General features: G+C 54.1%; 7 protein-coding genes across 7 annotated transcripts; 5 read left to right on the forward strand and 2 right to left on the reverse strand.

Moving 5' to 3' along the window:
- Nucleotides 1-27: 27 nt before the first annotated feature.
- On the reverse strand, nucleotides 28-12,555 carry J3D65DRAFT_6623 (uncharacterized protein). The gene is made up of 6 exons (XM_066802623.1): nucleotides 12,342-12,555; nucleotides 4,683-12,276; nucleotides 4,563-4,625; nucleotides 4,353-4,511; nucleotides 572-4,273; nucleotides 28-519 (listed from the first exon to the last, which is right to left on the reverse strand). The coding sequence occupies exons 1-6, from the start codon at nucleotides 12,387-12,389 to the stop codon at nucleotides 80-82; spliced, it is 12,006 nt and encodes a 4,001-aa protein (XP_066659345.1). The 5' UTR covers nucleotides 12,390-12,555; the 3' UTR covers nucleotides 28-79.
- Nucleotides 12,556-12,899: 344 nt separating this feature from the next.
- On the reverse strand, nucleotides 12,900-13,733 carry J3D65DRAFT_608567 (uncharacterized protein). The gene has a single exon (XM_066798594.1). It carries the CDS (start codon nucleotides 13,567-13,569, stop codon nucleotides 13,120-13,122), a length of 450 nt encoding a protein of 149 aa, XP_066659346.1. The 5' UTR covers nucleotides 13,570-13,733; the 3' UTR covers nucleotides 12,900-13,119.
- Nucleotides 13,734-15,090: 1,357 nt separating this feature from the next.
- J3D65DRAFT_598780 (mannan endo-1,4-beta-mannosidase A) lies at nucleotides 15,091-16,315 on the forward strand (the record flags this gene model as incomplete). The annotated part of the gene is made up of 3 exons (XM_066797862.1): nucleotides 15,091-15,705; nucleotides 15,757-15,964; nucleotides 16,020-16,315. 3 exons carry the CDS (start codon nucleotides 15,091-15,093, stop codon nucleotides 16,313-16,315), a joined length of 1,119 nt encoding a protein of 372 aa, XP_066659347.1.
- A 440-nt stretch (nucleotides 16,316-16,755) lies between these two features.
- On the forward strand, nucleotides 16,756-18,483 carry J3D65DRAFT_608571 (glycoside hydrolase family 61 protein). The gene is made up of 5 exons (XM_066798595.1): nucleotides 16,756-17,333; nucleotides 17,423-17,517; nucleotides 17,570-17,714; nucleotides 17,772-17,849; nucleotides 17,943-18,483. The coding sequence occupies exons 1-5, from the start codon at nucleotides 17,126-17,128 to the stop codon at nucleotides 18,326-18,328; spliced, it is 912 nt and encodes a 303-aa protein (XP_066659348.1). The 5' UTR covers nucleotides 16,756-17,125; the 3' UTR covers nucleotides 18,329-18,483.
- A 1,455-nt stretch (nucleotides 18,484-19,938) lies between these two features.
- Nucleotides 19,939-21,800, forward strand: J3D65DRAFT_7065 (uncharacterized protein). The gene is made up of 8 exons (XM_066804097.1): nucleotides 19,939-20,184; nucleotides 20,244-20,329; nucleotides 20,379-20,486; nucleotides 20,544-20,622; nucleotides 20,683-20,856; nucleotides 20,907-21,048; nucleotides 21,096-21,298; nucleotides 21,349-21,800. The coding sequence occupies exons 1-8, from the start codon at nucleotides 20,058-20,060 to the stop codon at nucleotides 21,396-21,398; spliced, it is 969 nt and encodes a 322-aa protein (XP_066659349.1). The 5' UTR covers nucleotides 19,939-20,057; the 3' UTR covers nucleotides 21,399-21,800.
- Nucleotides 21,801-22,937: 1,137 nt separating this feature from the next.
- On the forward strand, nucleotides 22,938-24,025 carry J3D65DRAFT_643343 (histidine phosphatase superfamily; the record flags this gene model as incomplete). The annotated part of the gene is made up of 2 exons (XM_066802083.1): nucleotides 22,938-22,996; nucleotides 23,047-24,025. The coding sequence occupies 2 exons, from the start codon at nucleotides 22,938-22,940 to the stop codon at nucleotides 24,023-24,025; spliced, it is 1,038 nt and encodes a 345-aa protein (XP_066659350.1).
- Nucleotides 24,026-25,123: 1,098 nt separating this feature from the next.
- J3D65DRAFT_6934 (uncharacterized protein) lies at nucleotides 25,124-26,414 on the forward strand. Its single transcript, XM_066803960.1, has 2 exons — nucleotides 25,124-25,241; nucleotides 25,293-26,414. Exon 2 carries the CDS (start codon nucleotides 25,394-25,396, stop codon nucleotides 26,279-26,281), a length of 888 nt encoding a protein of 295 aa, XP_066659351.1. The 5' UTR covers nucleotides 25,124-25,241; nucleotides 25,293-25,393; the 3' UTR covers nucleotides 26,282-26,414.
- Nucleotides 26,415-27,718: the final 1,304 nt, after the last annotated feature.

Raw genomic sequence — 27,718 nt, forward strand, 5'->3', positions numbered from 1 at the left:
TGAAATGCATCTCGTCAAAAGGGAAAACTCCACCGCTGATCCCATACTCAATTTCCCGCGTCCTCAGCGACCACGTTCCTTAGGCAAAGCCAAAGTACTCGCTGCCAGCCGTCATTGCCGTGTAGACTTGCTGCCTGAGCTGCTCGTAGCTTTCGTACTCGGGCAAGTCAAGCTGGTTGAAGCACGTGTGACTCGACGGCAGGCGGTCCTTGGAGCCAAAGTCTCGGTGAATGTTGAACTTGGAGAAGCCGTTCATGCCCTCCAGCTCCTTGAAACCATTCAAAGGAACCTTGGATGTTCCCGTGACGAATTGCAAAAGCTTGGCCCGCTCCTCCTTGTCGAACGACCGCACAGCACGCCAGAACCATTGGATTTGTGGAGACGCCGGCGTGTAGTTGTGGTACTCCGTGTTGTTCTTCCAGTCATCAACGTCAATTTCTGGCAGGCCAGAGATCAGAAGCTCAAGCTCCTGCTCGTTGAAGATGGAGATGAGCTCGGGCGGTACAATGTCATGGAAGCCTGTACGCTATTAGCAGCCGACTCACACATCAAGTTTCAAATCAAGACTTACCTTTGAGGAATTCTCTGAGTTGCTCCTCCACAGAGCCAGTCAGCCTGTGCTCAACCATCAAGCGCACATACTCGTGCTTGTTCTCTTCTGTGACGGGAATGTTGCGGCCATTCTCGATCAAGTCAACCGTCCTCGTGATTCCGAACTCTTCAACATCGACCGAGAATGTCTCGGTGATGACGTCGGTGATGTCGTTTTCGAGCATCCAGAGGAGTGACTTGTAATAATCGAGATCCAGAGTCTCCATGTCCTTGATGCTAACCGGCCGGCCAAGGATACGCTTGTAAACAGCACGGCTGAAGTGACAATCCAGAACGCGACTCTCGTACAGAGCCTTGCCAATGATCCGACCGATGAACTTGAAGAAGAGCAGGTGCTCTTGGTTGATTGAGCTGAGACGGTTGGGGTGGAATGTCGTCCGGTCAGAGGCTACTGGAATGAACAAGGCGTAGTCGGGATTGAACATCTGGCGAGACAAGACCTGGAACCATTCGCGGGTAACACCACCAGCGTCGACGCCCTCTTCTCCGTGGAAGCGGATGCTGAGCTTGCCGTACTTCATCTCGTCGCCACTCTTGAAATAGAGGGATTTGAACGAGTCCAAGAAGACTTGGTCGCGACGAACCGATAGTTGAAGCGTTGGGTGTGGCTGCCGCAGCTCGGTGCTGCGCGAGTGCAACCGACGGCTGAAGTAGTTGCGCTTGTTGTCGAACTCGAGAACCTTGGAGTTCTTGACCAGCACAGAGAATGAACCGCTCATGAGCTTGGGGTTTTGGCGGACAAGCTCATTGAGAACCTTGCGATGGTCCTCGGTGAAGTTGAAAAAGAGGTTCTCCATGCGACTTTCGGGCGGCGGAGTGGACATGACGAACTCCTTGCCGTAGTGCTTGCTGAGCGGGGCGTCCTTGAGCGTGGTGTTCTTGCAGACCACCATCAACACTTCAATCAGGGGCAAGAGAATCGTGGCCACACTGAGCATGTTGGTGCGCTCGCGAATCAAAGTGAGGCACTGGCTGAGCTTCATCCACAACGACGAGAAAGTCGGGTTTTCGTACAGAGTGGCGAGAATGTCAGCCTTTTGATCGGCAGGAAGTCCCTCGCCGTTGCTGTCGCGGGGCTTGTCAACCGTGTCGGCCTTCTTCGGGTCAAAGAGGTAATCCAGAGCAGTCAAGATGCGGAGAAGCTTGGTCTGATCCGAGCTTGCGGGCGAGAACTTTGCGAGAGCCATGCCTTGGACGTCGGTGCCAGACTTTGCGTTGGAAATCTGCGAGACGAGATCATCGAGGTCATTGAGAATTGACTGGGCCAAATCCGAGGCCATCTTGATCAACTCGTTTCCAAAAGTCTCTTTGGCGCCAGGAATGGCCGAAAGGTTGTTGATGACCGTGAGCGTGTTCTGATAAGACTTGTGGTTGCATTCGCGGGCGGCCAGGATGTGGACCACCAGACGGAGGTTCTCCTCGGGAACCTCTGGCGGCACCAGACCGCGGGCCTTCCTCTTGTCATCCGGCTGGTCATCCTTCTTGGTTTTCTTCTCAGAAGACTCTGCAGTGGCGGTTTCTTCGACGGCGTTGGTCGACTCTTGAGGTTGAGGCTCGTCGGTGGCTGCTCCAGAGGCCTGAGCCGCATCACCGGAGTTGCCATCTTGAGCCGTGGTGCTGGCTTCAGCTGGCGCTTGAGCTTTATCCTCCTTCTTTTCCTTGTCCTTCTTGAGGAGAACACCCAGAGGGCTAGTGATGTTCATCAACAAATTTGCCAACTGTTCCATCACCGGAGCGCTCTCCATGATCAAGCGACGATCGAGAAGACTGAGAAGAGCATTCAGCGGGTACTTGTGTGCCTTGGTCTCCTTGGCCTTGCCCTTTCTGAACGCCTTGGACTTGAAGCCGACAGCAGTCTCATGCTCGTACAAGAAGAAGGAGCAAATGTGGGGATTGTTGTAGACCAGGTAGACAAGGGTGCTGAGGCACTGTTGCACAACCATGATTGGTGACATGTCACCATGGGTTGACAGTGAGCCGGAGACTTGGCCTGTCAACGAGCGCTTCAGCGGCTGGGGGGTCTTCTGGTTTGACGACTGCGTTGCGGGAGGTTGCTTGGCCCGAAGTGAAAGCTGAGCGAAACTCCTCTCGACGGCATTGATGTCGGCAGAACCATCCTGCAAGATAGAGAGGAGGATGCTGATGACTTCGGCACGATTGTGGCGGTTCTGACAGACGTCCTTCAGAATGCTATTCAGCGTCTGGCGCGCAGTACCTTGTTGAGGAATGAACATGAGGCGAAGCAACGTCGCGACTCCAGCCTTGTCTAGCATCTGGACGATAGGACGAGGTTTAGACTTCTTCTGTTGGTCCTCATCCTGTTGGCCGCCGCCGATATCTGTACGACGGATGGTTCGGTGGCCACCTCTGACATCGCCAATGTGGTTCAGTCGACGGTCACCGCCCAGTCTGCGAGCCTCCTCTGCGAGCTCCGGAGGAAGCTCTCGCAGCGTCTCATCATCTTGTTCAAGCAACACAGCTTGCCTCAGACCGGGGTCCATGGATGCGAAGAGAGTCTGCACGTCCATTTCCATGGCGGCGGGAGCGCCGCCCTGGCGCCGTCCTGCCTCGTTATTGGCTTGGCGACGTCGAGCTTGGTTCTCTTGCGTCAAGAGCTCCTCACGGATCTCTTCGGGCAACGCATCCAAGAATTCTTGATTGATTTCGGATGGCTCACCTCCTTGCTCACGCTCTTGCTCGCGTTGGTTTTGGATCTGGGCCATGAGAACCTCTTCTCTGAGGTCATCAGGCAAGGCTTCGAGGTATTCGAGGTCAATGCCAAGCTCCGTTATGTCGACATCGCGTCCTCGGATGTTGGCAACGACACGAGGCCGGGCTGGTGGTTGCGATGTTTCAGCCGCAGTGCTCTCGGCTTCAGCGGTAGGCTGGGTTGTTTCAACGCCCTCCATAGCCTGTTCCTCTCCAAGGTCTTCAGTCTGCTGTTGCTGAGCACGACGTTCAGCCTCCTCCTCTGCAGCCCGAGCCTCAGCTGCTTCGCGCTCGGCCTTCTCCTTGGCCTCGCGCTCCTCTCGCTCTTTGCGCTCGCGTTCCTTTTTCTCTTCCAGCTCCTTCATCAAGCGTGCTTCTTCCTCGGCCTTGGCTTTCTTCTCCCTCTCCTCTCGCTCCTTGGCTGCCTGGATCGCGGGAGGAACAAGCTGCTGAAGGATTGAGTTGAGCACTCGGAGAGACTTCTCGAGCGCATGGCCACCGAATAGAAGCCTGCCCTCCTCTTGCCATCTGGCGCTCGTCACGGCTGGAATGAATGATATGGCGAGCATTGGGTCGTCGACGTTGGAACGGGACGGTGCTTCCTGCGGTCGTCGCTCACGGCGAACGTCAAATGGATTTACGGGGAAGGAAGGGTCACCAGGGAACCCTTCGACGGTGACGGTGATGCCATCCTGGGTCATGGTTGCGTGACCGCCTTGGCCCATGAGGGTCAGAAGGTTGCTGATGAATGAGACTGGAGCGGTGTCGTTGGGGTGGGGTGGAAGACGCATTGAACGAATGCCATCCATGGCGTGGACCCAGTCAGACATTCCACCGCGTCGTGGGCCTGTCGTGCTATGGGTATTTGCAGGGCGAGCCGACCGTTGAAGGAGCGGGTTGAGCCCATCGTCGGCCGTGCCGCGGCCAGTACTCGAGCGATGCGTTCGGTAGGCTGTCGCTGGTTAGCATGCCCCAGAATAGATTAAGTCAAAAAAAAAAAAAAAAAAAAAAAAAAAAAAAAAAAAACTCACCCATTGGACGATCCAGACCTGCGGGAGGAATGAAATGGAAGGGGTTGACGCCCATGAGGCCGTGTCTGTGATGATGGTGATGGCGATGTCCACCAAAGTGAGGGAGCTCGGGCGGAGGGACGATTCCCCAGTCCATGTTGTGCATACCGTCTTCATCCTCTGCTCGACTCAGTAAGCGCTGTAGATGCCGCAAGTCGCGGGACAGACTACCTTCTAGACCGGCTTCGTATGCAATCTCGTCGTCATCATAATCCTCTTCATCATCTTCTTCATCTGTCAAGGTCAGTCCAAAGGCCATTCGGCAAGTAGTGGCAAACGCGGTCGGCTCACCCTCGTCGTCTTGCATGTCATCGAGATCCTCATCGAGATAGCCTTCCGGTTGCATGCCAATCAGCGGACCTTGTCCATCCAGAATCCGGACGAGGTTGTTGATGTCTTCTGGAGGTCCGTGATCACCGACGTCGTGGTCGTCGTAGTCTTCCACGTCGTCGTCTTCGCTTGCCCACTCGTCGTCCTCGTCTCCGTTGAGGCTATCATTCATGTCGTCCCCTGTGACTTCATCCATGACTTCAATCTCGTCATCTTCGGGGCCGTCGTCGTCCACATCCTCATCATCTTCATCCATGTCCGCCGAATCGTCATCGTCTTCCATCATGCCATCCCCTTCTTCGCCTTCGATGACAATTTCCACGTCATCGCCAACGTCGCCGGGCAGGCCTTCGATGTCGCCCATTCCCTCAATCTCCTCATCCTCGTCGCTGACGACGTCGTCTCCGTCGTGCTCCATTTCGTCTTCATAATCCATCTCTTCGTCGTACTCATCGCCGTACAGCTCATCGTCTTCCTCCTCATCCTCGTCATCGGATTCGGTCTCTTCCTCGCGAGTTGGATCCAACATCGCGAGAGTTGAGTTGCGGAACAGGTCAGGAGTCTCCTCCCGATCCACGTCCATGTCCGTAACCGACGAGGCCGTTGAAATCTCATCTTCCTCGACCTGTCCCGGGGACCCAGAAATGTCACCGTTGAGGCTGAGATCAATGGCCGTCTGCGTGAGCAGCTTGATAGGGCGGAGGATGTACTTGACAGCACGCTTCGCGTTCGGGAAGTTGAGGTCAATATCGGCAATCGCTGTCGTAAGAGCGGTGATGAAGTTCTTCTCGTACATGATCCTGGCGAGTTGCTTTTGGGAAGCCATGACCAGGTCCATGCTGAGGCTGGTAGCACCAGCGCCTGGCTTGGCCCAAAGCATGCGATGGAAAAGGTCTGCGAGGTTGAGAAGACGCGAGTACTTCAAGTCAAGAGGCTCATTCGACGCATAGGCATCTTTGAAAGCCTTGAGAGCATTCTCGAGAACAAACTTCCTGACAAATTGCAGCTCGGGCTCTTCCTCGTCCTTGGCGTCGCGCTTGCCAGATCGGTGCTCGCCAGTCTTTTGGCAGAGAGCCCATATCATCGTCATGGCCCAGCTTGAGGTCGCGGCCTTCTTCTTGAAAGCCATATCCTCTCCATGCGCAAGCGTGCCGACGGGGACGAGGCTTTCGAGCATGTACTTCAGAACAGTAGAGCGGGGCTTTGACGGTGTCGTTGCCTGCGGGTCAGCTTGCCGAGAGAAAGTGACGAACTCGACTTTCGTCTTGTTGTAAGATGAGAGCAACTCGGTCAAGCATTGCAGGATGAAGCAGCGGTAAATGTAGTGAGGGTTCTGGTCAGCCTTGAAAACAGGCTTGTCACTCTTTTCGGACTTCTTTGGCTCTTGCGGCGGCGGCGGCAGAACGATAGCCGGAGCGGATGACGTGCTGCCGGGAGTACCAGGCGTGCCTTGGTCAGCGATCTCAGACATTTCAACATCTGTGCTGGTGGGTTTGTCCTTTGCTTCTTGAGAAGGAGGCAACGGCTCCTTGTCGTTGACATCCTTGTAGGCCAGAAGCTCACAAAGCAAGTAGTGGATTACGCCGTCAGGGCTCTCAACTATCGGGGGAATGGCGTCCGCCGACTTGAGCTTCTCCGGCTCTTTGGCCTCGGTTTCGGTCGAGGGCTTGACGAGCTCTTCGTCTTTGGGCTTGGCTTGCTCAACATTGGCGCTGGCCTGATCAGGCTCTGAGGACGTTGGGTCCACTGTCGCGCTCTGCGGGTCGTCTTCCTTGAGCTGAAGCTGATACTGCTCACGAGGCCCAGGCCGCTTGAAGTCGACCAATTTTAGCTTCTCGTTGGTGGCCTCTACGAACAACTCGGGGCTTCGCAGGGCGTATTGCCACAAGTGCCGAAGGTAGTTGTTAACATCCATTTGATGAGGCCCAGTGCTGTTTCGCGGTCTGGACTCCCTCCCTCTCAAGAGCGCAATCACCTCGGTGCGCATGATTTGTCGGATTGTCTCCTCATCTTCCACAATGTGGCGCAGAATCAGCATGAAAGCGCCTTGGAGCTTGTCGTTCGTGGCTCCGCTCAGCTGCTTGATCATGACGAAAAGCCGCTGCAGATTGCGCCTCTCTCCTAGCTTGGCAGCTAGCACCCGGTTCCTGGTGAGGATGACAAGCACACGCGTGACGGACAGCGCCAGAGTCTCGTCCTTTCCAATTCGGAGGAGCACCTCAATGACTGCGTTGAAGAGCTCTTGCTTCTCTTCGAATGGAATGACTGGCTCCGGCAGTTCCGCGATTGGGCTATCGTCAGTCCCATCGTCCCTGGGAGGATTCCACTGAATCTGGTGGGGTTGAGCATCCTCTGCAAGCAACCTTTCCACGATGAGCAAGACGTTGCTGATCCAAGGAGATGTCTCGTCTCCACGCTGCTCGGGTGCTGGCTTGATGAAGCTCAACAGCGAAGAGAAGTTCTCTTTGAGATGAGGCAACGTGGCGAGGTAAAAGTCCGGCTCTTGGAGAATCAAGGCCAGCAAATGAGCGTACGAGGCAATCTTTTTGCCGACCGGTCGGAGATCGTCAGCAGCTTCCAGAGAAACCAATGCATTGACGATTGTTTCTCCAACCTCGCTCCGTTGAGCAGCAGAGTCTGGCGCCTTTGCCGCTGCAGCAGAAATGAGATCTGACAAGTCGAAAGTTATGTTCTCGTGGACTTCGAGGACTCCAAGAGAGCGGTCAATGATGTCTTCTCTGATTTTGACCCTCTCCTCTTCCAGATCCTCCACTCGGACATACTCCGAGTCCTGAGGGTCCGAAGAGGGGTCGCTGCCCATGGACCAGGACGAATTTGCCAAAGCATATGCAACGAAGCCACATCGGGTAACTTCGTCTCCTACTGGATCGGTTGTCTGCTCAGCGTCCTGCATGACGACTGATTGGCTGCCTGGCTCTTCTGCGCCGGTGTCTGATTCTGATGCGAGCGAACCCAGCGACCGAGAAATTGCGGACGAGCTGCTGTCAGTTTTGACTTCGGACTCGTAGGCGGGAATCGGATTGCGAGTACTTCTTGGGTCGTTGAGTTGTGCATTGACGTACTCTTTGGCGAAAGCAGAGTTGTCATAGCAGCGATAAAGTGCTTCTAGCGCGAGGTCCTCGGGTGCGTCGCGCTTCAACGACTCCAAGTTCTCGGAGCTGCGCGGCTTCCAGGGCTTGTAAACGAATGGGGCGCGTGCAGGAACGGTTTCAGCTCTCTTGTACGCGTCATTCTCACCTTCGCCCTCCAGAACGGTGCGTAAAATGTTGACAAGCGCCTTGACAATGGATGGAGTGGCTTTGCACATCAACTCTGTGTCCATCCAAATTCGCTCCACAGGCTTGATGACAGCCATTCGAAGTTCGATGAGGAACTGCGCAGGCAGGAAGTTGTCGGCGCGAGCCCGGGTGCGGTCTCTCGACGTCATCGAATTGGTTTGCGGAGCATCTATGATCGCCTTGTTGTTGACGACGGGCGAATACAGAGTGAGGATAATCTTGATGGCACCAAGTGCAACGTGCAGCTGCTTCTGAATCTCTTCCGAAGACTCCTCGTTGGTGGGGGTCGCAATGATGGCCTTCGCCCTGTCGTAGAAGGCCACCAGAACCTCATTCAACTTCTCGAAGCCACCCTGGTTCATGAAGCAGTAGAGGATTGTCGTCAGCATATGAGGTGTGTGGCGGTCGCCGCCAGACCCCTCTATCATCAATGGAGATATTGACGAAAGAATGACAATCCAGTACGCAGAGCGGTCTTTTTCGTCAGCTGAACGCTTTGGGACTTCATAAGACAGCTGGTCCATGGCAAGTTTAGCAAGCTGGTGTGCAACGATGATGGCATGCTGCTTCTGCGAATAGTCTTGGGTTCTCCTGAAGAGGAGGCACTTTCCAACGGCCTGGAGGAAATTGGGAACATGCATCTGCACCTGACTGAGGAGGAAGCGCAACGTCTGGGTGTTTTTGTACTGGGCACTCGACTTGTCGGGACTTGGCGCGGGCTGGCTGGCATTGCCCTCACCGCTGTTGGCGCGACTCAACGGTTGGCCCTGGGAGTCTGTTTCTGCGGTCGTCTGATCCGCGTTGTTGTCCGACGTGTTTGGTCGAGCGAGCCGCAAAATGTCGTTGGCCTCGTCAATGATGAAGCCACCGGTGGTTTTGACTCTTGTCGCCTTCTCCCAATCCGGGGGAATTTCCTTTTGAAGCAGAATCTCTTCCCATATACATCTGCGATGCAGTCTACCGAGGCTATCGATCACCCGGGCGTACATGTCAGCGAGGTTGACTTGGCTGAAGATGTTGGGCGTGCCACGGTGGCTGTAAATCGATCCTTGCAACGAGTACGTCAAGGCATCGCTGAGCGTAATGACGGCGACAAGAGCCTTGGCGTATGTAGTGCCTCTTGCAGCAATATCTTTGTGCAAGCTCTGATCTACGTTGCCATTGGTGAACACCAGGAGATGGGCAGAATCGGACTCATCTTGCATCAGAGGCTCGAGGTCATCACAAGCGCTTTGCAGTCGCTTGAGAAGCGAAGGAACAGCGAGGTGGGGCTTCGTCTCCACCAGCTGTGTGCACAAACGACTGAGGTCTTCGCAGGCGACAAAGAATTCGGTGAAGTTGTAAGGAAGACATGGCAATGTTGCAAAGTCGATTGCAAATTCCAGTCCGCCCTCCTCAATGAATGCCGAGCAAAGCCCGTCGTTGACAAAAAAGCCTTCCAGAAACTTGCAGGTTGCAGTGATGAACTCCATTGATGTGGGTCCATTTTTGGGCTCTTCGTTTTCGATGACTTGGTCGATGCTCACAGATGCCTCGGCCGGATCCGTTGCGGCTTCAGGAGCGTCGGTCATTTCCACATCATTCGAGTCGGTCTTCTCCGCAGCGTCGCGTCTCTTCTTGTGAAGTGGCCCTTCTTTTCCTTTCAACGCTTGCTTTCCACCAGCAACGACAATGCGACCATCGGCAGAGTTGAGCCAAAGTTTGGCTCCCACTCCTTTCTCGGCAGAACGCAAGAAGCAAAGTCTACCCACGTCGGCGACCATCTTCTTGACGGAGTTGAGAACAGACGATTTGAGGGTCGGATGGTGCCGCACAAGCTCATCAAAGGATTGTCCGAGTGAAGATGCTGTCTCACCGTCGACTTCAATGGCCTTGACGTGCGCAGGGCTTGTGAAGACCTCGAAGAAGCTTTCAAGGGCTGTGGAACGCTTGAACAAGTTAAGACCGGCTTCCACAAGACAGATTGCACCAAATGCAGGAGGGACGGCGGATATCGCTTCGGCAACTGGAAGAATTCCTCCCGCCTGCTGCAACTGCGATTCGGCATCCGCTTCAGCTTGAGAAGTCGACGACTCTGACGGACCTGCTGCTTCTGCCTCCTTCTGGGCATCTCCAGACTGTGATGCTTCAGGAATCACCTTCTGCGTTACCGTCTCCAGGAATGTCTTGGGCAGGCCGGCCTCCGCAATGATGGAGTAGCTTGTGGGCTCGTGGTGGATGAAGTTGGACAGAATGTTCACTGCCATGCTCCATACGGTGCTCCCAAAGACTTTCGGCTTGGAAAGGACTGTACGAAGGCCGTTTAGCAGTTGCGGCGAGTCCATCAAGTTTCGGAGAAGACGGTCAATTCCACCACCTCCCTGAGTCATCATATGACTGATGAACTTGAATAGCCAGCGAAGAGTTTGTTGAGGATAGAAACCGATGGCGTAGTCAGTGTGCTGTGTCTTGTATTGCGCGGGCATGCCGTCATTATTCTCAACCCTCTCGAGAGCTTTGGCAACTTGGTAGCCAGCGAGGTCAGCAATTGCGTCAAGCCCTTTGGCTGTGACAAAGGCTTGAAAAGCATCTCGAATGCTGAAGGCAAACGTGTCGAAAAAGCTGAGCACCCTCGGAAAGTAGCGTTCAGCCGTGTTTGTGCGAAGCTTCAGAACTTCTACGAAGATATCGAAGAGGCCTGCAGCGACCATGCTTTCTCCAACACGACTTGCAGAATTGGGGACGTTGGTGAGCAGCATGAACAATGACTCTCGCCACTCGTCGTCCTCCAGCCTGTCAGAAACTTCGTCTTGGGCAAGCTCTGAAACAGCCTTGCGAGCCACGTAAAAGAGGACTCCGTGATTAACGTTCAGGCTGAGAGCCGCTTGGAGGTCTGGGGCCTTGCTCTTCTGCTTTGTCAAGGCTTCCAAGGTCTGGAGAGCAACAGTTTGGAGCTCTCTTGAGGCACCAACTTGCCCTTCAGCGGGTGGATGAATCAACTCAGACAATTGATAAGCGATTTGCAAAGGTCGAGGCTCGTCCCCATCTTGCTGTCCAATTTTCTGGTGAAATGCGGGATCGAACTGGACATAAGCCAGGTTGGCGATGGCCAACAAGCGGACGGCGACTATGTCCTCGCGGGCCTTTCGGTCTGATACGAGAGCTTTGGCAACGCGCAGCCTGTGCAGAAGCTCGTAACGCGTGTCGAGTGGGATGTCGGACTGGTAAGACTGGATGATGTCATGGACGGGCTTTGACAATACCTCTTGGCTTAAAACTTCGACAAACTTGGGCCCCGGCCGAGCAGTATCGATTTGTGGCGTGGTTGGGGTTGCAGGCGTGCGAGGGGATGACTCTTGTTGTCCTACTCGAGGTTGCCTGGGTGTTGTCTGAGGTCCAAGATTCGAGGTGCGCCGGACCGGCGTAGGAGTGCTGGGTCCGGCAGCGACCGCAGCAGCAGGCTCCTGGGGGTTTGATTTGCCGGCGTCGTCCTTGTCACTGGAAGGAGTCTCGTAGTAAGTCAGGAAGACACCACCCCATTCGTGCTGCAGCGACGGCGAAATCTCTTCATGCTTAACCTTTCCCACTAGGTCTGCCACATGCGCCTTTTCACCTTCGTCGGCAGTGGGAGTGGAAGACTTTTCCTTGGCCTTACCAGCCACACCAGCAGTCGAGGGGCTCTTAGCAAAGGGCAAAGCGATCTTGTGGAGTTTTTCCAAATTAATGTTGTAGAGACTCTGCAAAAGACCACTTTGGAACGTAGAGGTGGAGCCGAGACGATTTCGAGAAGTGTGGTATCTTTGGGCCAGACGGAGAGTCAGACGCAGGGTAGTCCTCAGCAAAGACAGGTCGGAAGTGTTGAGCAATTTGCTCAAGTGTTCGCTGCTAGCGTACAAGCTGCGATTGCCACAATTCTCCAAAAGCAGCTTGGTAAACTTGACGACATGCTCAACCAACTCCCTGTCACCGTCACTTGCGAAGCCTGCGCTGTCGAGCTCCTCGGGAGTAGCTGAGCAGTCAACTGTGGGCTTGGCATCTTCCGGGACCCCTCTCAAGAGAAGCCGCCGCTCAAACGGCTGTGCCTGGGGACCTTCTCCGAGTCCATATTCATTCGCAAATGCCTCCAATATGGTGTCGAAGAGGTTGAGAGTCGGTATCCAATGGTACAGGTCGCCTCTTGGGAAAGGCCATCGGCGGGGGAAAGAGTTCAGGTGAGAGGGGAGCTTGTGCAAGGGAACCGCGAGGCTCTCTTTGATGAAGTTGGAGATGAAAGGAGACTGGAAGCAGGGAGTCAGCGCTGCCGATTTTCACGTTGAAATAGATCATGATGTGGGAGACATACCAGGGTCGCGTCATGCTTGGGTGTTGCGACCTTTTTGATCCTCCCCATGATAGAAACCACAACCTGGAAGGTCGACCTTCCCACACCCAAAGGTTACTTTCCAGCTGGAGGCAAAAAATCCGCTTGCCCGCCTGTAGACTGGGGAATCGTGAGGCAGTTGAGTTGTCTTCGCCTTGGCAGTAGTCGAGGCGGCGGAGCTTGGACGTGGCAACGGAAAGGGCAGTCGGGTCGAGGTGGTGGTGAAGATTGTGAGGGACGGGCGGGATGCACGTGTCGGAAGCTGTATCAAGGTAGAGACGGCCGTTTGTCGACGTGGCCGTTGAGCAACAAGCGCGGGTTGTCGTGAAAATCGCAAGAGTCGGGAAGTTGGTCGGCAGAGGTCAGACACGGGCTACGACGGGCGGGAGGAGAAAGGTGCAGGGACTCCTCCACGGTGATCGTGTAGAACAAGAGTCTGGCCAGGCAAACCAATGCAACGTGCAGCTTGTGCGGATGGGAGAGGCGACGAAAGGGTGGGGAGGTGATGTTGCGGAGGAGGGCTCTTTGCCAACTGCTTGAGCCTGCGATGAGGTAGAACCGCGTTCGGGCTCAACCGCGGTTTAGCCGGCCGTGACGCATGCCGCACGGGCCACCCACCCGCAGGAGTGAGCTCAACGGTCGCTACAGCCAAGGTACAACACAACGCCCTTTGGACCTCAGATCATGAATGAACCAAACTATCCTATCGCTTCGATGGCTACATGATTCCTGACGCGCCTCCTCGCCCTTCGTCCGGCTCTCACTCCGTCTCCTGAAGACCACCAACCGGAATTTCCTCATCCCTCTGGGCTCTCTGGCCATGTGTCCACTCGCTCGTCCCACTGGCATTTCCGGCCTCTGCGCGCCCCTCTGCCAGTCTCAGCGTCTCTTCTACCACCAGCAGGTCGTGCTCAATCATCTCGGCCCAGTTTTGTAGGTCTCCCATTTCATTCAGCTTCTTCACGTTCTGGTGTGCAAGCTTCTCCCACTTGGCCGTCTCCTTCGCCAGCGCCGCCGTCTGCTTCGCGAGTTCCTTTTCCTGCTTCTCGATGGTGGCTGCATTGGCGTGGATGTCGGCTGCTCGTGTGCGCACTTTGGTGTCCATCGATCCGCCGACTGAGGAGAGGGAAGCCGTCACGGCAGCTCGAGCTTCGGCTATGCGCTGCTCATTTTCGGTTTGTTTTGCTTGGGGTGTGCTTTGGGACGACATTTCGATGCTCCGGCCTGAAATTGTTTTGAGCGAAAGCTTCGTCTTTGTCGATGACTTTGGCGACGTTCGCGGAGGGACCAGTCGGAACAGAGTTGCAGCTGATGGCTTTCCGTGTCCTTGGACTGTGTTTTCCACACTCTGCGCTTTACCGCAATCATCTGATCTGTCCACCCACTGCGCTGCATAAGCGCTTCCTCAGCCGCAGTGACAAGCTTAGCTGCAGGACAGGTCACAATCATGTGACCCTCATGAAACCTTTCCCAATGGCACACTCGGAAGACACAAGATATCTATCCGAGTGAATGACGCGATGGATGAATTGGACGAACATACCGAGACATGGACTGCTGAACAATTTCGTTACGCTGAGCTGAGCAAGAGGCAAAAGCAGCTTGCCAGCCGCGAAGTTTGCAAACGCAGAACAACCGACAAACTGAACTTTCCAACCAAGCTCCCAATATCACAAGACACTATTCCAGACAAGTTCTTGTGGTGAGGAAATCTTTGGCAAACTCCAACGTGCGATTGTTTTGACACGGAACTTGCACCCCTGTACCGAACCTCAGTGCATCCTTTTTCTCTCTTGGAGATGGAATCTGCTGGCTCAACTGCATGCGAAGTCTCACCTTTGAGAGAAGAATCGTGGCAATTCAAGGCACGAGACAGGGGCAACTCAGTCGCGCAGTCACGTTGAATTCTCGTGGTCCGGGCTTTTGCGCGGCGAAACGAGCAACCTGCGACACACCTCCGCGATTTTGTTCTTCTGGCAACCCGCCCCTTTGCATGATCTCCGTCGCTCGGCTCCACTCCAAATACGAAGCGAGATGACAGATACTAAGTCATCTACTGAGGCGCTGAAATCACCCCAAAGATGGGATGGCTCCCAAAGTGGACATGGAGCTCGACATGTCACGCCTGTTCAGTTTACCCGAACTGTTGATCCCGAAAGACGAACCAGCCAAAATGCACCTCGTCAATGCAAGCACAGTGGGTACGAAATGTGCTCATTACCGTAGATGAAGCTAGGGAGCTGTCGTTCGCTGCCACAATTACGTCTAGGGAGCGGTCATTCACCACCGCAGAATGCCCAGAGAGTACCGTTTACCTCGACCTCAACTGAGCAAGAATCTGTTTTGATTACCTCATGATACAGAACACCCAGCCAGCTGCCTGGTTTGTCTACTTCCGATGCGGGGCATGTAGTCCTTCTATACTTCTGAGACTGTGCACCGCGAAGCGCCTGGGATACGCAAGCGATGGCCCGCGGAGCGGTCGTTGCAGGGGCCTGACGTCTGGAGGTATTACTACCCCTTCGCCTCCCCAGTCTCGGAGCCACAATTTGCCCATTTGTTGTGCAGCACACAAGATCGGCTCTCTTGTGCTTTGTGGCGACTTTCTAGTGTTTCGTTCGATTCCCTTCTTGTCGCTCTCGTCGGCCGGACATTCTTTAAACAGCAGTCGAACTTGAAGAAAAGTCACATCGAGCAGGCTCGAGTGCATTACTGGCTTTTCTCATCAATCATGAAGTCGTCGACTCTTCTTGGCCTCGCGGCTACGATTTTTGCTACAAGTGCGCTGGCAGCGCCGACAGCGAGAGCAGCGAGTTCTTACCCAACCACAAATGGATTGAAGTTCACGATTGACGGCACATCGAAATACTTTGCTGGCACCAACAGCTACTGGATTGGATTTTTGACGAACGATGCCGACGTCGATACCTCTCTGGACCAAATCAAGGCCTCTGGATTGAAGATTCTCCGTGTTTGGGGCTTCAACGATGTGAACACAGAGCCCACTGATGGCACTGTTTGGTTCCAGTCGTTTGTGACAGGGAAAGATCCGGTCATCAACACGGGATTCGATGGTTTGCAGCGCCTGGACTATGTTGTCAAAGCAGCTGAATCGCGAGGAATCAAGCTCATCATCAACTTTGTCAACAACTGGACCGACTATGGTGGAATGGCTGCCTACATGAACTACTACGGCGGCTCGGAAAACCCAGAGTGGTACAACAACACCTCGATCCAGACGCAATACAAAAAGTACATCAAGACTGTTGTGTCTCGCTACAGCAACTCGAGCGCCGTCTTTGCCTGGGAACTGGCGAATGAGCCGCGCTGCAATGGCTGTGAAACAGTATACCTTGCGCCTACCCACGGTTGATAGTACGACGCTGATCTTTCACAGTCAGTGATTTACGACTGGGCTTCTTCCACCAGCAAGTACATCAAGGAGCTTGACCCGAACCACATGGTCACGTTGGGAGATGAAGGTTTCGGACTCACTGGCGGCGACGGCAGCTACCCATACACGTATGGCGAAGGTGTGGACTTTGAGAAGAACCTCAAAATTGAAACACTCGACTTTGGAACTTTGCACTTGTACCCATCCAGCTGTGAGTACCTACCAGATTCCGTTGCGATGGAGACAAGCACTGACGAGGAATCCAGGGAGTCAATCCAACGAGCCTTTTGGCAGTGAATGGATCCAGGCACATGGAAAGGCCTGCGCTGCAGCAAACAAGCCGTGTCTCCTTGAGGAATACGGTGTCTCGTCGGACAAGTGCAATGTCGAGGGCAAATGGCAGACAGTTGCGTTGAACGCTTCTGGCATTGCTGCTGACCTGTTCTGGGACTTTGGTACCACCTTGAGCTCTGGACAGACTTCTGACGACGGCAACACTATCTTCTACAACTCTACCCAGTGGACTTGCTTGGTCGAGGACCACCAGACAAACATTGGCTAGAGAACAGCTAGGGTTCATGTTATTGAAAAAGAGCTTGGTTTCCCCGTCTGCAAGATTACTTCTCATCTGGAAATATTTCTGTACGCTCAATCATCGGCATTCTTTCACAGCATCCGAACTATAAATTCAATGCCCATCAGTGATTTGTGGACAATCTCACGGTCCAGGAGTTTGATTATTCTTGTGTTCCCGCAGGCGGAGCGAGCGAGCTCTCAACACGCGACAAGCCAACTCCCGCGATCCAAAGATCCAGAGCAATTAAGCCCTACAGCTCGGCTCGTTCCCGATTCTTCAATGGGTGATCTCGAATCACGCACTGGCCTTGGATCCGCCGCCAAGCCGTTTCGCTTATACCGACTTCATGCAGCCACTGCGTTGCAACACCCCTAAGCGCTCTATGCCTTCGCTTAAGCTCCCATCATGGAGAAATTGTTTGACATCTCGTCGGCTACGCCAGAAACAAAGTGTGCCAAGAAGCTTGAAAACAAGCGTAGTCCTGTAACCGCCCTATGGAAGGCAGAGAGCCACATGAAGGACCGCCCAACCGGCAGTAGGCGCCGGCTTCGATGCCACAACCGGAAAGAAGCGATAGAACTCCACCGGCCGCAAGTATCACGAGAGCAATGAGCGAAAGGGGCGTTATTCTCTTTGTTCCACGATATAAAACGCCGAGCTGCCTTGGGATGTGATTCTCGGCCTCACCACTTTCTATCATTTTCTTCACTTCAGCAACCTGTCGCCGGACGACTATTCTCATTCGCTCCCTTGCAAGATTTCAATTCAGTGCCTTCTCCTCTGCAGCGCAGCAAAATGAAGTCGACTCTTTTCGCATGCCTCGCGACGGCGTCCCTCGTCTCGGCCCACGCGACATGGCAAGACCTCTGGATCAACTCCGAGGACCAGGCTGAAACTTGCGTGCGCTTGCCGGTCAGCAACAGTCCAGTCCAGGATGTTACGAGCAACGACATGAGATGCAACGCTGGAACCAGCGCTGTATCGGGTACTTGCTCGGTGGCGGGTACGTAGACTTTTGCTCTCGCGGATGTTCAGCGGCGCCCCTTCGAGCTTCGACAGGACCTCCGGACTGATGACTGTGAATCCGTACAGCCGGCGACACTCTCACTGTTGAAATGCACCAACAGGATGGCGACAGGTCTTGTACTACGGAGGCCATTGGTGGCAACCACTATGGTCCGGTTTTGGTAAGTGACTGTAGGGGAAAGGTTACCAATGCAATTTACTTACGAGATTTAGATTTACATGTCAAAGGTCGATGATGCCACGACTGCCGATGGCTCTGGTGACTGGTTTAAGGTCGCGCAAGACACGTACAACGGCACAACAGAAGGATGGGGCACGGAGATTCTGAACGCCAACTGCGGAAAGAGAACATTTACTGGTAATGCACTAGCTCAGACAGACTTGCAGAGACGTTACTAATGACCCTTGCCCACAGTTCCATCCACCCTCGCAGCCGGTGACTACCTGGTCCGCTCCGAAGCCATTGCCCTTCACTCTGCAGGTTCGGAAGGCGGTAAGCAATACTCAAACCCCTGACCCCTTGTTTCCCCTGACTCTGTCTACCAACAACTCGGTTTGTCAATCGCTCTGACACAGCTGTTCCCAGGCGCGCAATTCTACATGTCTTGCTACCAGGTAAAGGTGACGGGTGGCGGCTCCGCTACCCCGACCGGTGTCAAGTTCCCAGGTGCCTACAAGGCCAGCGACCCCGGCGTTCTCATCAACATCTACTCCACGCCCTTGACATACACTGCTCCTGGTCCGGATGTCTGGAGCGGTGCTGCTGACGGCGCCACCTCTGCCGCAGCTGCAACCTCGACTGCAGCCAGCGCCGCTGCGACGACGGCTGCCGCTTCTTCCGCTTCTGCCACTCCGGTGGCTGCATCATCGACCGCCGCTCAAGCATCGACTGCCCAGGCGTCGGTCGCCCAGGCTAACTCTACTCCCGGCTCCAAGGCTTGCCGTCGTCGCCGTCGCCGCGATTTCCAGTGAAGGGCATGGCATAGTGAATGATTGGCCTGGTTGCAGTAAACTTTGCCAGCATACGGTTATTTGACTTCTTGTGTTTCTAAACTTTGGCACCACTTGGTGGGCGAGCGGAGCAAAAGAAACCTCCTCTTGCACACTAGGATGGACTTTTTCAGATCAATTAAGTTCTTGTCGATGCAAATTTAGCATTCAATGAAGTGCAAATTCGTCCCGAAATTGAAAATACCAAAGTTGAACGACTTGGCGCTTGTCCGGGTTCTCTGCGTCACTATAAGAGCGTCGCAGGGATTTCCATTGACGATGGCCGTTGGTTTTTGCTGATGTTTTTTTAGGACATGGAGAGATCAAAGTTTGGACTAGCGGGCGGTCACTACCGGTCAATTACACGTGGGCTGTACTGAGCACATGCACACCCAGTCTTCCCGGCGACATGGATTCTTTTCCTAGACAACTTTGCCCCTCAGGACGAGCGAAGACTGATCACGACATATCTCACCTCGTCAGATAGCGCTTCGCGGTGGGGTCCACAATTGATATCTCAGGAATGATATCTCCCAGCACCAAACAGCATCTTTCGTAGCGATTGTTGCGCTTAGGAAGCTGTCGTCCGCTATCACACGAGTTACCGTTCATCACTGTATGTAGAATAAGGGAGCATCATTTCTTTCGACACCCGCTGCGGGGCAGCTCTCTCGACTCCGATAACGGCGGACGTTCCAAGAATGCGCCGGCTGAGTAGAGACTGCAGTCAGCAAAGACATCAGCCATGAAATGCGTCGGATTGTCCCCACGAATATGCTTTTGGAGCCGAAGTTTGGATGTCGGGACTGCGCGGCCGAGGCGTGGTGTTTTACTGGCTCGATGACTCGCACCGGCAGCGAATGCGAGGATGTCGAGTCAAAGTGCACGTTTATCCGCTGGAATCCGCCAAAAAGCCCCAAGGCTTGCGGGTGTCCGGTGCCTGAAACGCTTGGGAACGCTTGCTAGCAGCGATCTTTGTCTGTGCTGGGTAGATACAACGTGCAAAGTCCCCACAGGTACGCCATTTGTGCAGTGGAGTCGCAACGGTATCTTTCGAGATGCAGAAGTGGGGCTGCCGTCTATAGCGCGAGAGGGCAGCACCGGACCACGCTTACATACCAGCTGGGCTGCGTTTTTAGGCGTTCGTCAAGAGTGCGGGAAGATGAGTTACAGCTCCACAATCCAGGGCTCTGACGATCTGATATTTGCACAACTCAATCGCCATCGCACGATTGACACTAGAGCCTCAAATTCAACCAGCAGTACGGGGCGGGAGACAGTGGCGTCAAGGCTTATGGAAGATGGAGCTGAGCTGCAGTTGCAGCAGCCCTATCGCAGTATCAATGGGCAAGCATCGTGGTTGAAAGCTGATGGGGGAATTCAACACCGTGCCTATCAACTGTGTTGCGCCAGGTTTCCCCGCCAAAAACGGAATAAGGGCTGCGCGGTCGATACGAAGAGGTACGTCGGCCGCTGACCTTCCATGTCGCGTTAGTAGGGGTGGTAGGTTTACGCCGCACTGTTCCAACCCCCAGTACAACAGGCCCATGCCTGTTTGGCTCGTCCCGCACCGCCGCTGCCGGCTCTTACCACTAGAGACATTTGAGTTGCTATTAGTAGGATGCGTGTGCCTTTTCCAGATATACTCGCAGCGCGTCTCTCCGCATGTCCATTGCCTTTGGTGCGAATTTGACCAACCTCTCGCGCAAAGATGAGTTCCGACTACTCCTCGGCAAATGCGACTACCTACAACGCCAAATATGATCCCTCTCGGCCGGTCACGATGTGGCGGCATCGCCTGGAATTGGGGGTGGTCTGTACATGCAATGCTCTGAGCTGTATGGAGTCCTCAATCGTCAAAGATATCGGGCAAAGACGGCGTCTGACACTGCTCTAGTCATGATAATGGTAGCTCGATTATACACCCAGCGACGAAGATTTGGGAGATTCCGCAAGGCAGAATTGTGGACACTGGCTGCGACAGTAAGTCGACATGCTCTGTGTTTTGGCAATGACTGTTGAACAAGTACAGATAATGCTGGTGTTCCCTTTCTGGACAAGTCAGATTATGACGAATCATTTTGGCGGCGGAAAACACATATGGAGCATTCCACCTGAGGATGCCGTACCGTTTTGGAAGGTGAACCACCCTCTCCCCAGGTCAATATTGAGAACCGCAAATGCTGATTGGATCCAGTGGGAAGCTGGTTGGGCAGGATATTACATTGTCGTGTCGATGGTGAAGGTGTCGATGTGCTACGGGTTTCTTGAAATGCGTACGACGAAGCTTCGGGAACGACGTTGATGGAAATTTTGCTGACGACCCTTGAAAACAGTGCCGGAGCCGTTCAGAGGAATCCGAATGGCTATCCATATTCTTGCCGCAGTTGTAATAATGCTGGGCCTGGCCGAAAGCCTCGTCTGGCTTTTCCAATGTACTCCGTTCATGGCCAATTTCGACTACGACGTTCAACCGGTTCACTGCGCCAATATCGACAACGCAAGATACAGTAAGAAGAGACCGCCTCTTGTAGGAAAAAAGCTAAATCCTGCGTCATAGGTTGGGCCGGGCTGAGCATTGCGATCGATTTCGCTCTCATCTACATTCCAATTTCCATTTTGCGGCGGACTCGTCTGAAAGACTACGAGAGGAGAATTCTCTACATGGTCTTCGGCGCATCTCTCGTGGGAACGGTGACGACGTAAGTTTGCAATTTCCCTGTCTGACGCTGGATTGACAAGTGTGCAGGGCCGCGGGAGTCTACGGCATTTGGAAGAACCGCGTGATGGAAAAGAGAGACATGGCATGGTCCGAAGTGGTGTTTGTCATGTTCAACGCGATTGAAATCCTCATGTACACCATTGGTGGGTCCATCGTCGTTCTTTCGCGGTACTTTATTGCACAGGCAGCGAAGCATGCCGGTACAGACGAGGAAGACTTCACGCCTTCCGGTTCGTGGACCCTGTTCGATCAAATTTCTCCCCAATTGAGGAGTAAGAAGGATACCACCACATCAACGGTCACCGTCAAAGACGACCAGCAGTCGTTTGATAACTACAGCATTAATGCCACCACGGCTCTTTCTCCTCGACTGGACCTTTCACCTGATGGCTTCGATCCTCTGCGACCATTGCCTCCACCGGACAACGATGACATGGCAACAATGCGCGATCCTAAAAGCAGTAGGTGGAATACATGGGAAAAACGTACCGTGTACCACCGCTCCCACAGCCCGGCATCAAAGTACTTCAAGAACCTTGGCATCTTGCCCGACACAAACACTCCGCCCCACACACCTCGCATACCGCTTCCGTCATGGGCACTTGCCGAGCCCAGTGGCACGCCAATGCTACGACCGCCGCGACCTCGAAGCCAACGGACTCAATCCTCCGGTGCAATTAGTTTGGACAATATGGAAATGGGCGACCTCGAAACGATAACACCCCCGAGTCCGTTGAAAGATCCTCCCGGACTTTTCAGGCCAGATTCTCGAGAGACAGGTAGCAGCCGCGGAGTCGGTCGCGCTCTCTGAGGAATCATTCGGAAGCAAGATTTGGACGGTTCCGGACTATCCGCCAACGATACCGGAGGCTACCGGGGATAGGGGCGTTGTGATTGGTCGATCACAGGTTCATGGCGAACAAAGTGCACATCAAGGCGAACGATGTGCACTTTTTTTCTTGAGAAAATCCAGAAGATTGGGAGGCTGTTGGTTGCGATCTAAGTGGGTGTCAGAAGAAAGGACACTCTCTTGGCGCAACTGTGGCCATGAACGGATGCTCCTTGGGTGCAGCCGCAGTGCCAGGAGGGATCGATTCATCGACTTCCCCTGAGAGTGTGGGCAACAGGCAAGGCTAAAGCTCAATCCTTCTGCACAAAAAGCTGCGCTTGGAGTCCACTGTGGATACGCTATCTTCATCGCGTGGATTTCGGGTCGACTGTGGTCTTGCGCGCTCGAGTTCATGGGATGGAGCGTCTTCGGTAATAAGGTGTAATTTGGCGATTTGGGAGGCTTTTTGTTTGGTCGTGTTTCTTCTACGATATACCCCGTTGATGCTTTTTTTCATTGGCGGAAACTCGAAATACCTTTGGCTAAGCACTGAACATCCCTTGTTAGCGTAAGCGCGCTTCTCTCCGCATTCGAAAAGCAGCGTAATGCTCTGATCTAGCCTCTGCTTGAGTTGGCCACGTGAAACAGTTGGTACTTTCAAGCTGCCAGGTTTGATGTAAAAAATAGGTATGGCTGCATGATGCATGCGATTCAGGTCTGCGGATCGTGTAGGCCAAGCAGTGACGCAAGAGGCTCGAGAAGCTGCTGGTGTCGGTCTTGGGTAGAAGATGGGTCGTGACTCCAAATGTCGTCACTGGAGAGAAGTGAGGCTTCCTTCCATGGCGTTGAAAGCAGATGCTCGACCGGAGGCACTGTGGGAGCTTGGCTTGTCATGAGGATAGCCGTCAGGTGGCAGAAGGGGAGGGGTCGGGATGCGCCTGGAGAGGCCGGCCGGCGCTAAGCTAAGCGAAATTTCCTGCCTTCGCTCTCCGTTTCACCCACCCACTTCAACCCTACCTTGCCCGTCAACCAGGACTGCCATGATCCGCCTCTTCCTTATCCGCCACGGGGAAACTGTCGATAACGTGGCCCAGGTCTAGTCGGTACCCGCCTGCGCAGTATTGCTCGCAGTCCCGCTAACCCTCATAGCGCAGGCAGGCGGGATTCTGACCTGACCAACCACGGATTCCATCAAGGCACTCGGCTTGGCCAGTGGTTCGCAAACCGCAATGTCAAATTCACCCACATCTTCTCTTCTACCTTGAAGCGGGCCCACAAGACTGCCCAGCTCATCGCAGACGCCCAGAAGCCTTCCGACCCATCCACCACTGAAGTGACAAAGGTCGAAGTAACGCCCTTGGGCCTGTTACAGGAACAAGATTACGGCTCTTACGAAGGCCAGCCTTTCTCCGTACGACGATTTTCGGACCGCCAAGATGTTCGCGAATCGCACCCAACACCTGGTTCAGAAAACTCAGGCTTCGTGGATGTCGAGTCGAAGGAATCCATGGCGCAGCGAGCGGACGAATTCATTGGCGACTACTTGGTCAGCTTGTGTGCATCTGCCGAAGTTGACCAAGAGATTGTGGTCGCCGTCGTTGCGCATGGCATCATTCTCTCTGTCTTGTGGAAACGGTTCCTGCAGCAGCTCGACAGGAACAGCGTGAGCCTAGCGCAGGATCTGCAAGGCCCGAAAGCACCTGTAAGCCTGGAGCACCACCTTGGCGCATTCTCTAATACAGGATTCCTGGAGCTGGACATGAGCAAGAACCCAAAGCCCACGCGATTGCTCGAGACTACTACAAAGCATACGGCGGTCGACCCGAACCAATTTGATGCCCTATTGCCGACGGAGGGGTCATTCCCTGCCGGAAAAGATGACGAAGCGCCTGCTAAAGAGCCTCACAACTCAGATTGCTCGGAGAGCAAGAACGCGACCTCGCAAGAGATTGCGGGCGCTCCACCTTCGTATCCCATGTTGCACGGTTGGACCACGGAAATCCGAGCAATCAATTGCAAAGACCATCTCAATGGCTTGAAGCGAACTGGCCGTGGAGTTGGCAGCGCTCGGCATGATGAGACGCAAAAGACCATGGATTCTTTCTTCAAACGCCAGAAACGTGAATGACTGACCCCACCTGCTAATCATGCAGGCGTTTTAGGATTGGCCCGTCGCCACGCCCTTACTCGTAAAGTAAGTCCCTGCATTTCCTTTCAAGCACTTTCCTCTCGATGATGATAAGCCAATAACTCACAGACCTGTTCTGAATTTCCATGTGGACTCATTATTGATCCAACTGCTGTCTGATACTTCTCCCCTCCACTGAAATCCAACCACAAACCTGGTCAAGAGCAAGGCTGACTAGCATTCAGGCTTCCCAAACTCTACGCCTGGTCTGGGACGACTGGACATGGCAGGTCAGTGTCGCACCACCATTCTCAGCCTCCAGACGACAGGCAAGTGGTGATGAAGATGGAGCGCGGCGCGTCGGCTACTGCTTGGCTTGTATCTATCCTGGGAATCAACTACGCCGCCACACATGCCGCCGAATCAAAAACGGACCGTGGCTGGCCAAACGGTTCGGTACGGGACGGATGCGGTACCCCTGCATCCGCGACGCACGCCCAGTATCTTCCTATGCACTGACCACACAGCCCTGAAAATGACATCTTGGAGTAGTTTTAGCATAGTTTTGTTCCTAAATAAATACAGGTTCGCCGAACGTCATAATCCGAGCCCGCGATGTCTCTCAGCTGACCTTTTTTGCTATGCCAGAGGTTGGTGTTGTAAATAGACAGTCACTTGGCTGTTGCCGTCCCGTCCAGCCTCTTCATGACCTCGTTTGCCAGCCTCTCCCAACGCCACCATGTTTCCACCGGTGGTCAAAAACATGACACGCACCGGCGCTGCCGCCCTCTACACTCCTCCCACTCCGTAAGTGCACCTGAGTTGCGTCGAGATCACCGCTCGCTCCTCTCACTCGTTTCCCTCGTTTAATCCCCGCATCTGGACCATTTGTTTCGGCTTGGTTATCCTACCAGACATCAACAGTAATAGGTAATCACCAGGGATGACCGGCGACGCATAATTCTCAATCCCGTGGTCTTAATTCGCGTTTCCTACAGTACGTGTTCAGCTACACTCACATCACTTGCAATCCAGAAAGTCGGAAAGTCGCGGCCAGGTCAAAAATGGTGGCTTACGGTTCATAGTTCGCTCTTGAACAGTGTACCGACGGCAGTAGTATCTCCACCAGAAAACAAACAAATACTTTCAGAATTTCCTCTCAGCACAACACCAGGCACAGAAGGCGAACGGACAAGGATTCTTGAACAAGTTCCAGGTAGACCAGAGACAAACAAAATGCATTTGGCGCCCTTTGACCATGTCACAGGTGAAAAGACGCAAGAACCAGCACCTGTTGCGAGTGCCGCAAGACTCCCTGTTTCGACAGCAATAGGGCCTCCTTCAGCTCCTGAGACGACTTCCGTGGATATGGCAACACCAGGAGCATTAAACGCGCTATCGGTTCTACTTTCTGCGCTCAGCTCGGTCACTGTCAGTTATCAAACGTACTACACGGAAAGCCCTACGGCTGTCAGCGGATTGGCAACAGCGACGACGACGGTGACCGTGTCCGAATTCCCCACGTCTGTCGTCAACAGCCTCATTTCTAGCGCTTTGGGCTCGGCTCCTCCCTCTTCTCTACGTGCGTCGCCCTCCGTGTCCGTGGCCGTGAACACGGCGATCACCAGTCCAACGCTCACAGCCACGCAAACGCCGCTAGTCCCTGAATCTACGAGTCCGCTGGTAATCTCGCCGCCATCATCAAATTTTCTTCCAACGACCGTATTGCCTCCACCGGCAACATCTGCCCCTGGGACGACATCAGCCGTCGCGCCGCCATCGACGACGGCCCCGATTCTGCCCCCGACCACCTCCGAACTCACCACGCCGCCAACTTTCCTTCCCTCGTCGCCGAGTCTTCCCACCACTACGCCGCCAGTAATACCGACAACGACTACGCCTCCGCTTACTCCGCCTTCATCAACACCCTTGTCAACCTCATCCTCCACACCGTCCACATCTCCAACAATATTATACACCTCGTCCACATTTTCCACCGCAACCAGCGCCAGCAGCAGCATCAGCAGCAGCTCTCAAACAAGTCCGACGAGCTCGACGATGACGACGTTTTCCTCCTCGACAATTTCGTCATCGTCAGAGTCGTCATCAGAAGCGGCAACGTCCACAACGACCAAACGCCCGAGCGAAACGCGCGCGCCGCCTGTCCCAGTCGCCGGCGCCGCTAGTCTGGTATTTCCTTCGCTGCTCCTGTGGTGCGGCGTAGCGGTCGCGGCGGCGGTAGCTGTCCGAGTGTGACGATAGCGACGCCGTCGGAAAGAAGAAGAAATGAAGAGCGGGAGTTTCTGTTGGCAAAGCAGCGACGTTGGTTTCCGCTCTGGTGGCTTTGTGTGGATAGACAAGTTTGCGGATGGTTGGTTGCATCGTAAGACAAAACTGGACGAGGAAAAAGTGTTCGTAGTGCGCGGACGCACGTATGATTTGCGACGAGACGAGACGAGGCGAGACGACGTTTAGACCTTTTTTGGCATTCCTTTTCTCGGCATAGAGATGGCGGGCACGCATGGGGTTGGTACTAATGAGCTGGATTTGTTTGGACAGTGGACGACGGCATCATGGATTCGGTGGCTTTCACGATGTTTTTGTGCGTCCTTTGAGAAGAGGCGGAGAGCGGCAGAAGCTGTGGTGCGCGCACACCACGCGACGAGATGCGAATGTCTTGGGGACGCGCTGGATCTCGTCGAGCGCCATCATCTCTCCACAGAGTCAAGAGTCAAGAGATGAAGTCAAGACAGGGAGCATTATCCGTTGTCAAGAGAAGGACGAGAACAAGGAGCATCCGGCTGTTTACCCTCTTACCTGTCTCTTTGGAGGCACTGATCCTGCCTGGTCTGGTCCTGGTCCTGGTCCTGGTCCTGGTCCTGGTCCTGGTCGTGTGTGCCACGAGTCTTTGACCCCAGCATGACGTTCGCTGGTCGGTACCTTTCTTGGAAATACTTTTGCAAGACAGCTTTCTAATTGTGGTGGGATATAATTGTTCTGGAGACAACATGCCTACATTCGCTTCACATTTCCAATTTTTCATCGAACATCTTGCCTGGGTATTTTGGATCACGTCGCTGAACTTTTGCTGCAGCTCGTTTCGAAATTTGCTTTGTGCGCTAGATTCTGTCAGTCGTCAAGCACCGACAATCAAGGTGATGAGTCCTGAAACTCGCTGAATTACCTCTTCACGGATCGGTCCCTCTTGATGGTCCATTTGACTATCCGGCTGGTAAGCACGAGCACCTCTCGCTTTCTACTTGTCTTGCTCTTTGCAAAGCAGCTCTTCGTCTGTATCCTTGCCATACGCTTCTTATTTGTCTTGATGTGCACATTCACCATCTGAGACATCAATCAAGCTAGAGAAGTGGGTAAATCATGATGCTTCACTGCTCCTTGAAGGCATCTGCGCCGAACTTCTCAAAAGCCACCTCAATGCCTCGCTGCCTTGCACACCCAGCCGCGATCGCTGTTAAGCCACACCACTTCCCCACCCCCACCGCCCGGCAATAACAGGCAGGCAGCACGCGCAACCCCTTCCCACCAGGTTTCCCACACCCACATACAGCAAAAAATAAACGCCTTTCCTGAAGTTCCTCCTCCACACCACGTCTCTTCTTCCCCACCACCGCACCTTGTCCTGATCAACAGCCCCTACCTGCTACTCGGCTTCAGCATGGATCCCCCTGACCG

The sequence above is a fragment of the Phyllosticta citribraziliensis genome (assembly GCF_038025025.1).
Source record: "Phyllosticta citribraziliensis strain CPC 17464 chromosome Unknown J3D65scaffold_1, whole genome shotgun sequence".
Lineage (NCBI taxonomy): Eukaryota > Fungi > Ascomycota > Dothideomycetes > Botryosphaeriales > Phyllostictaceae > Phyllosticta > Phyllosticta citribraziliensis.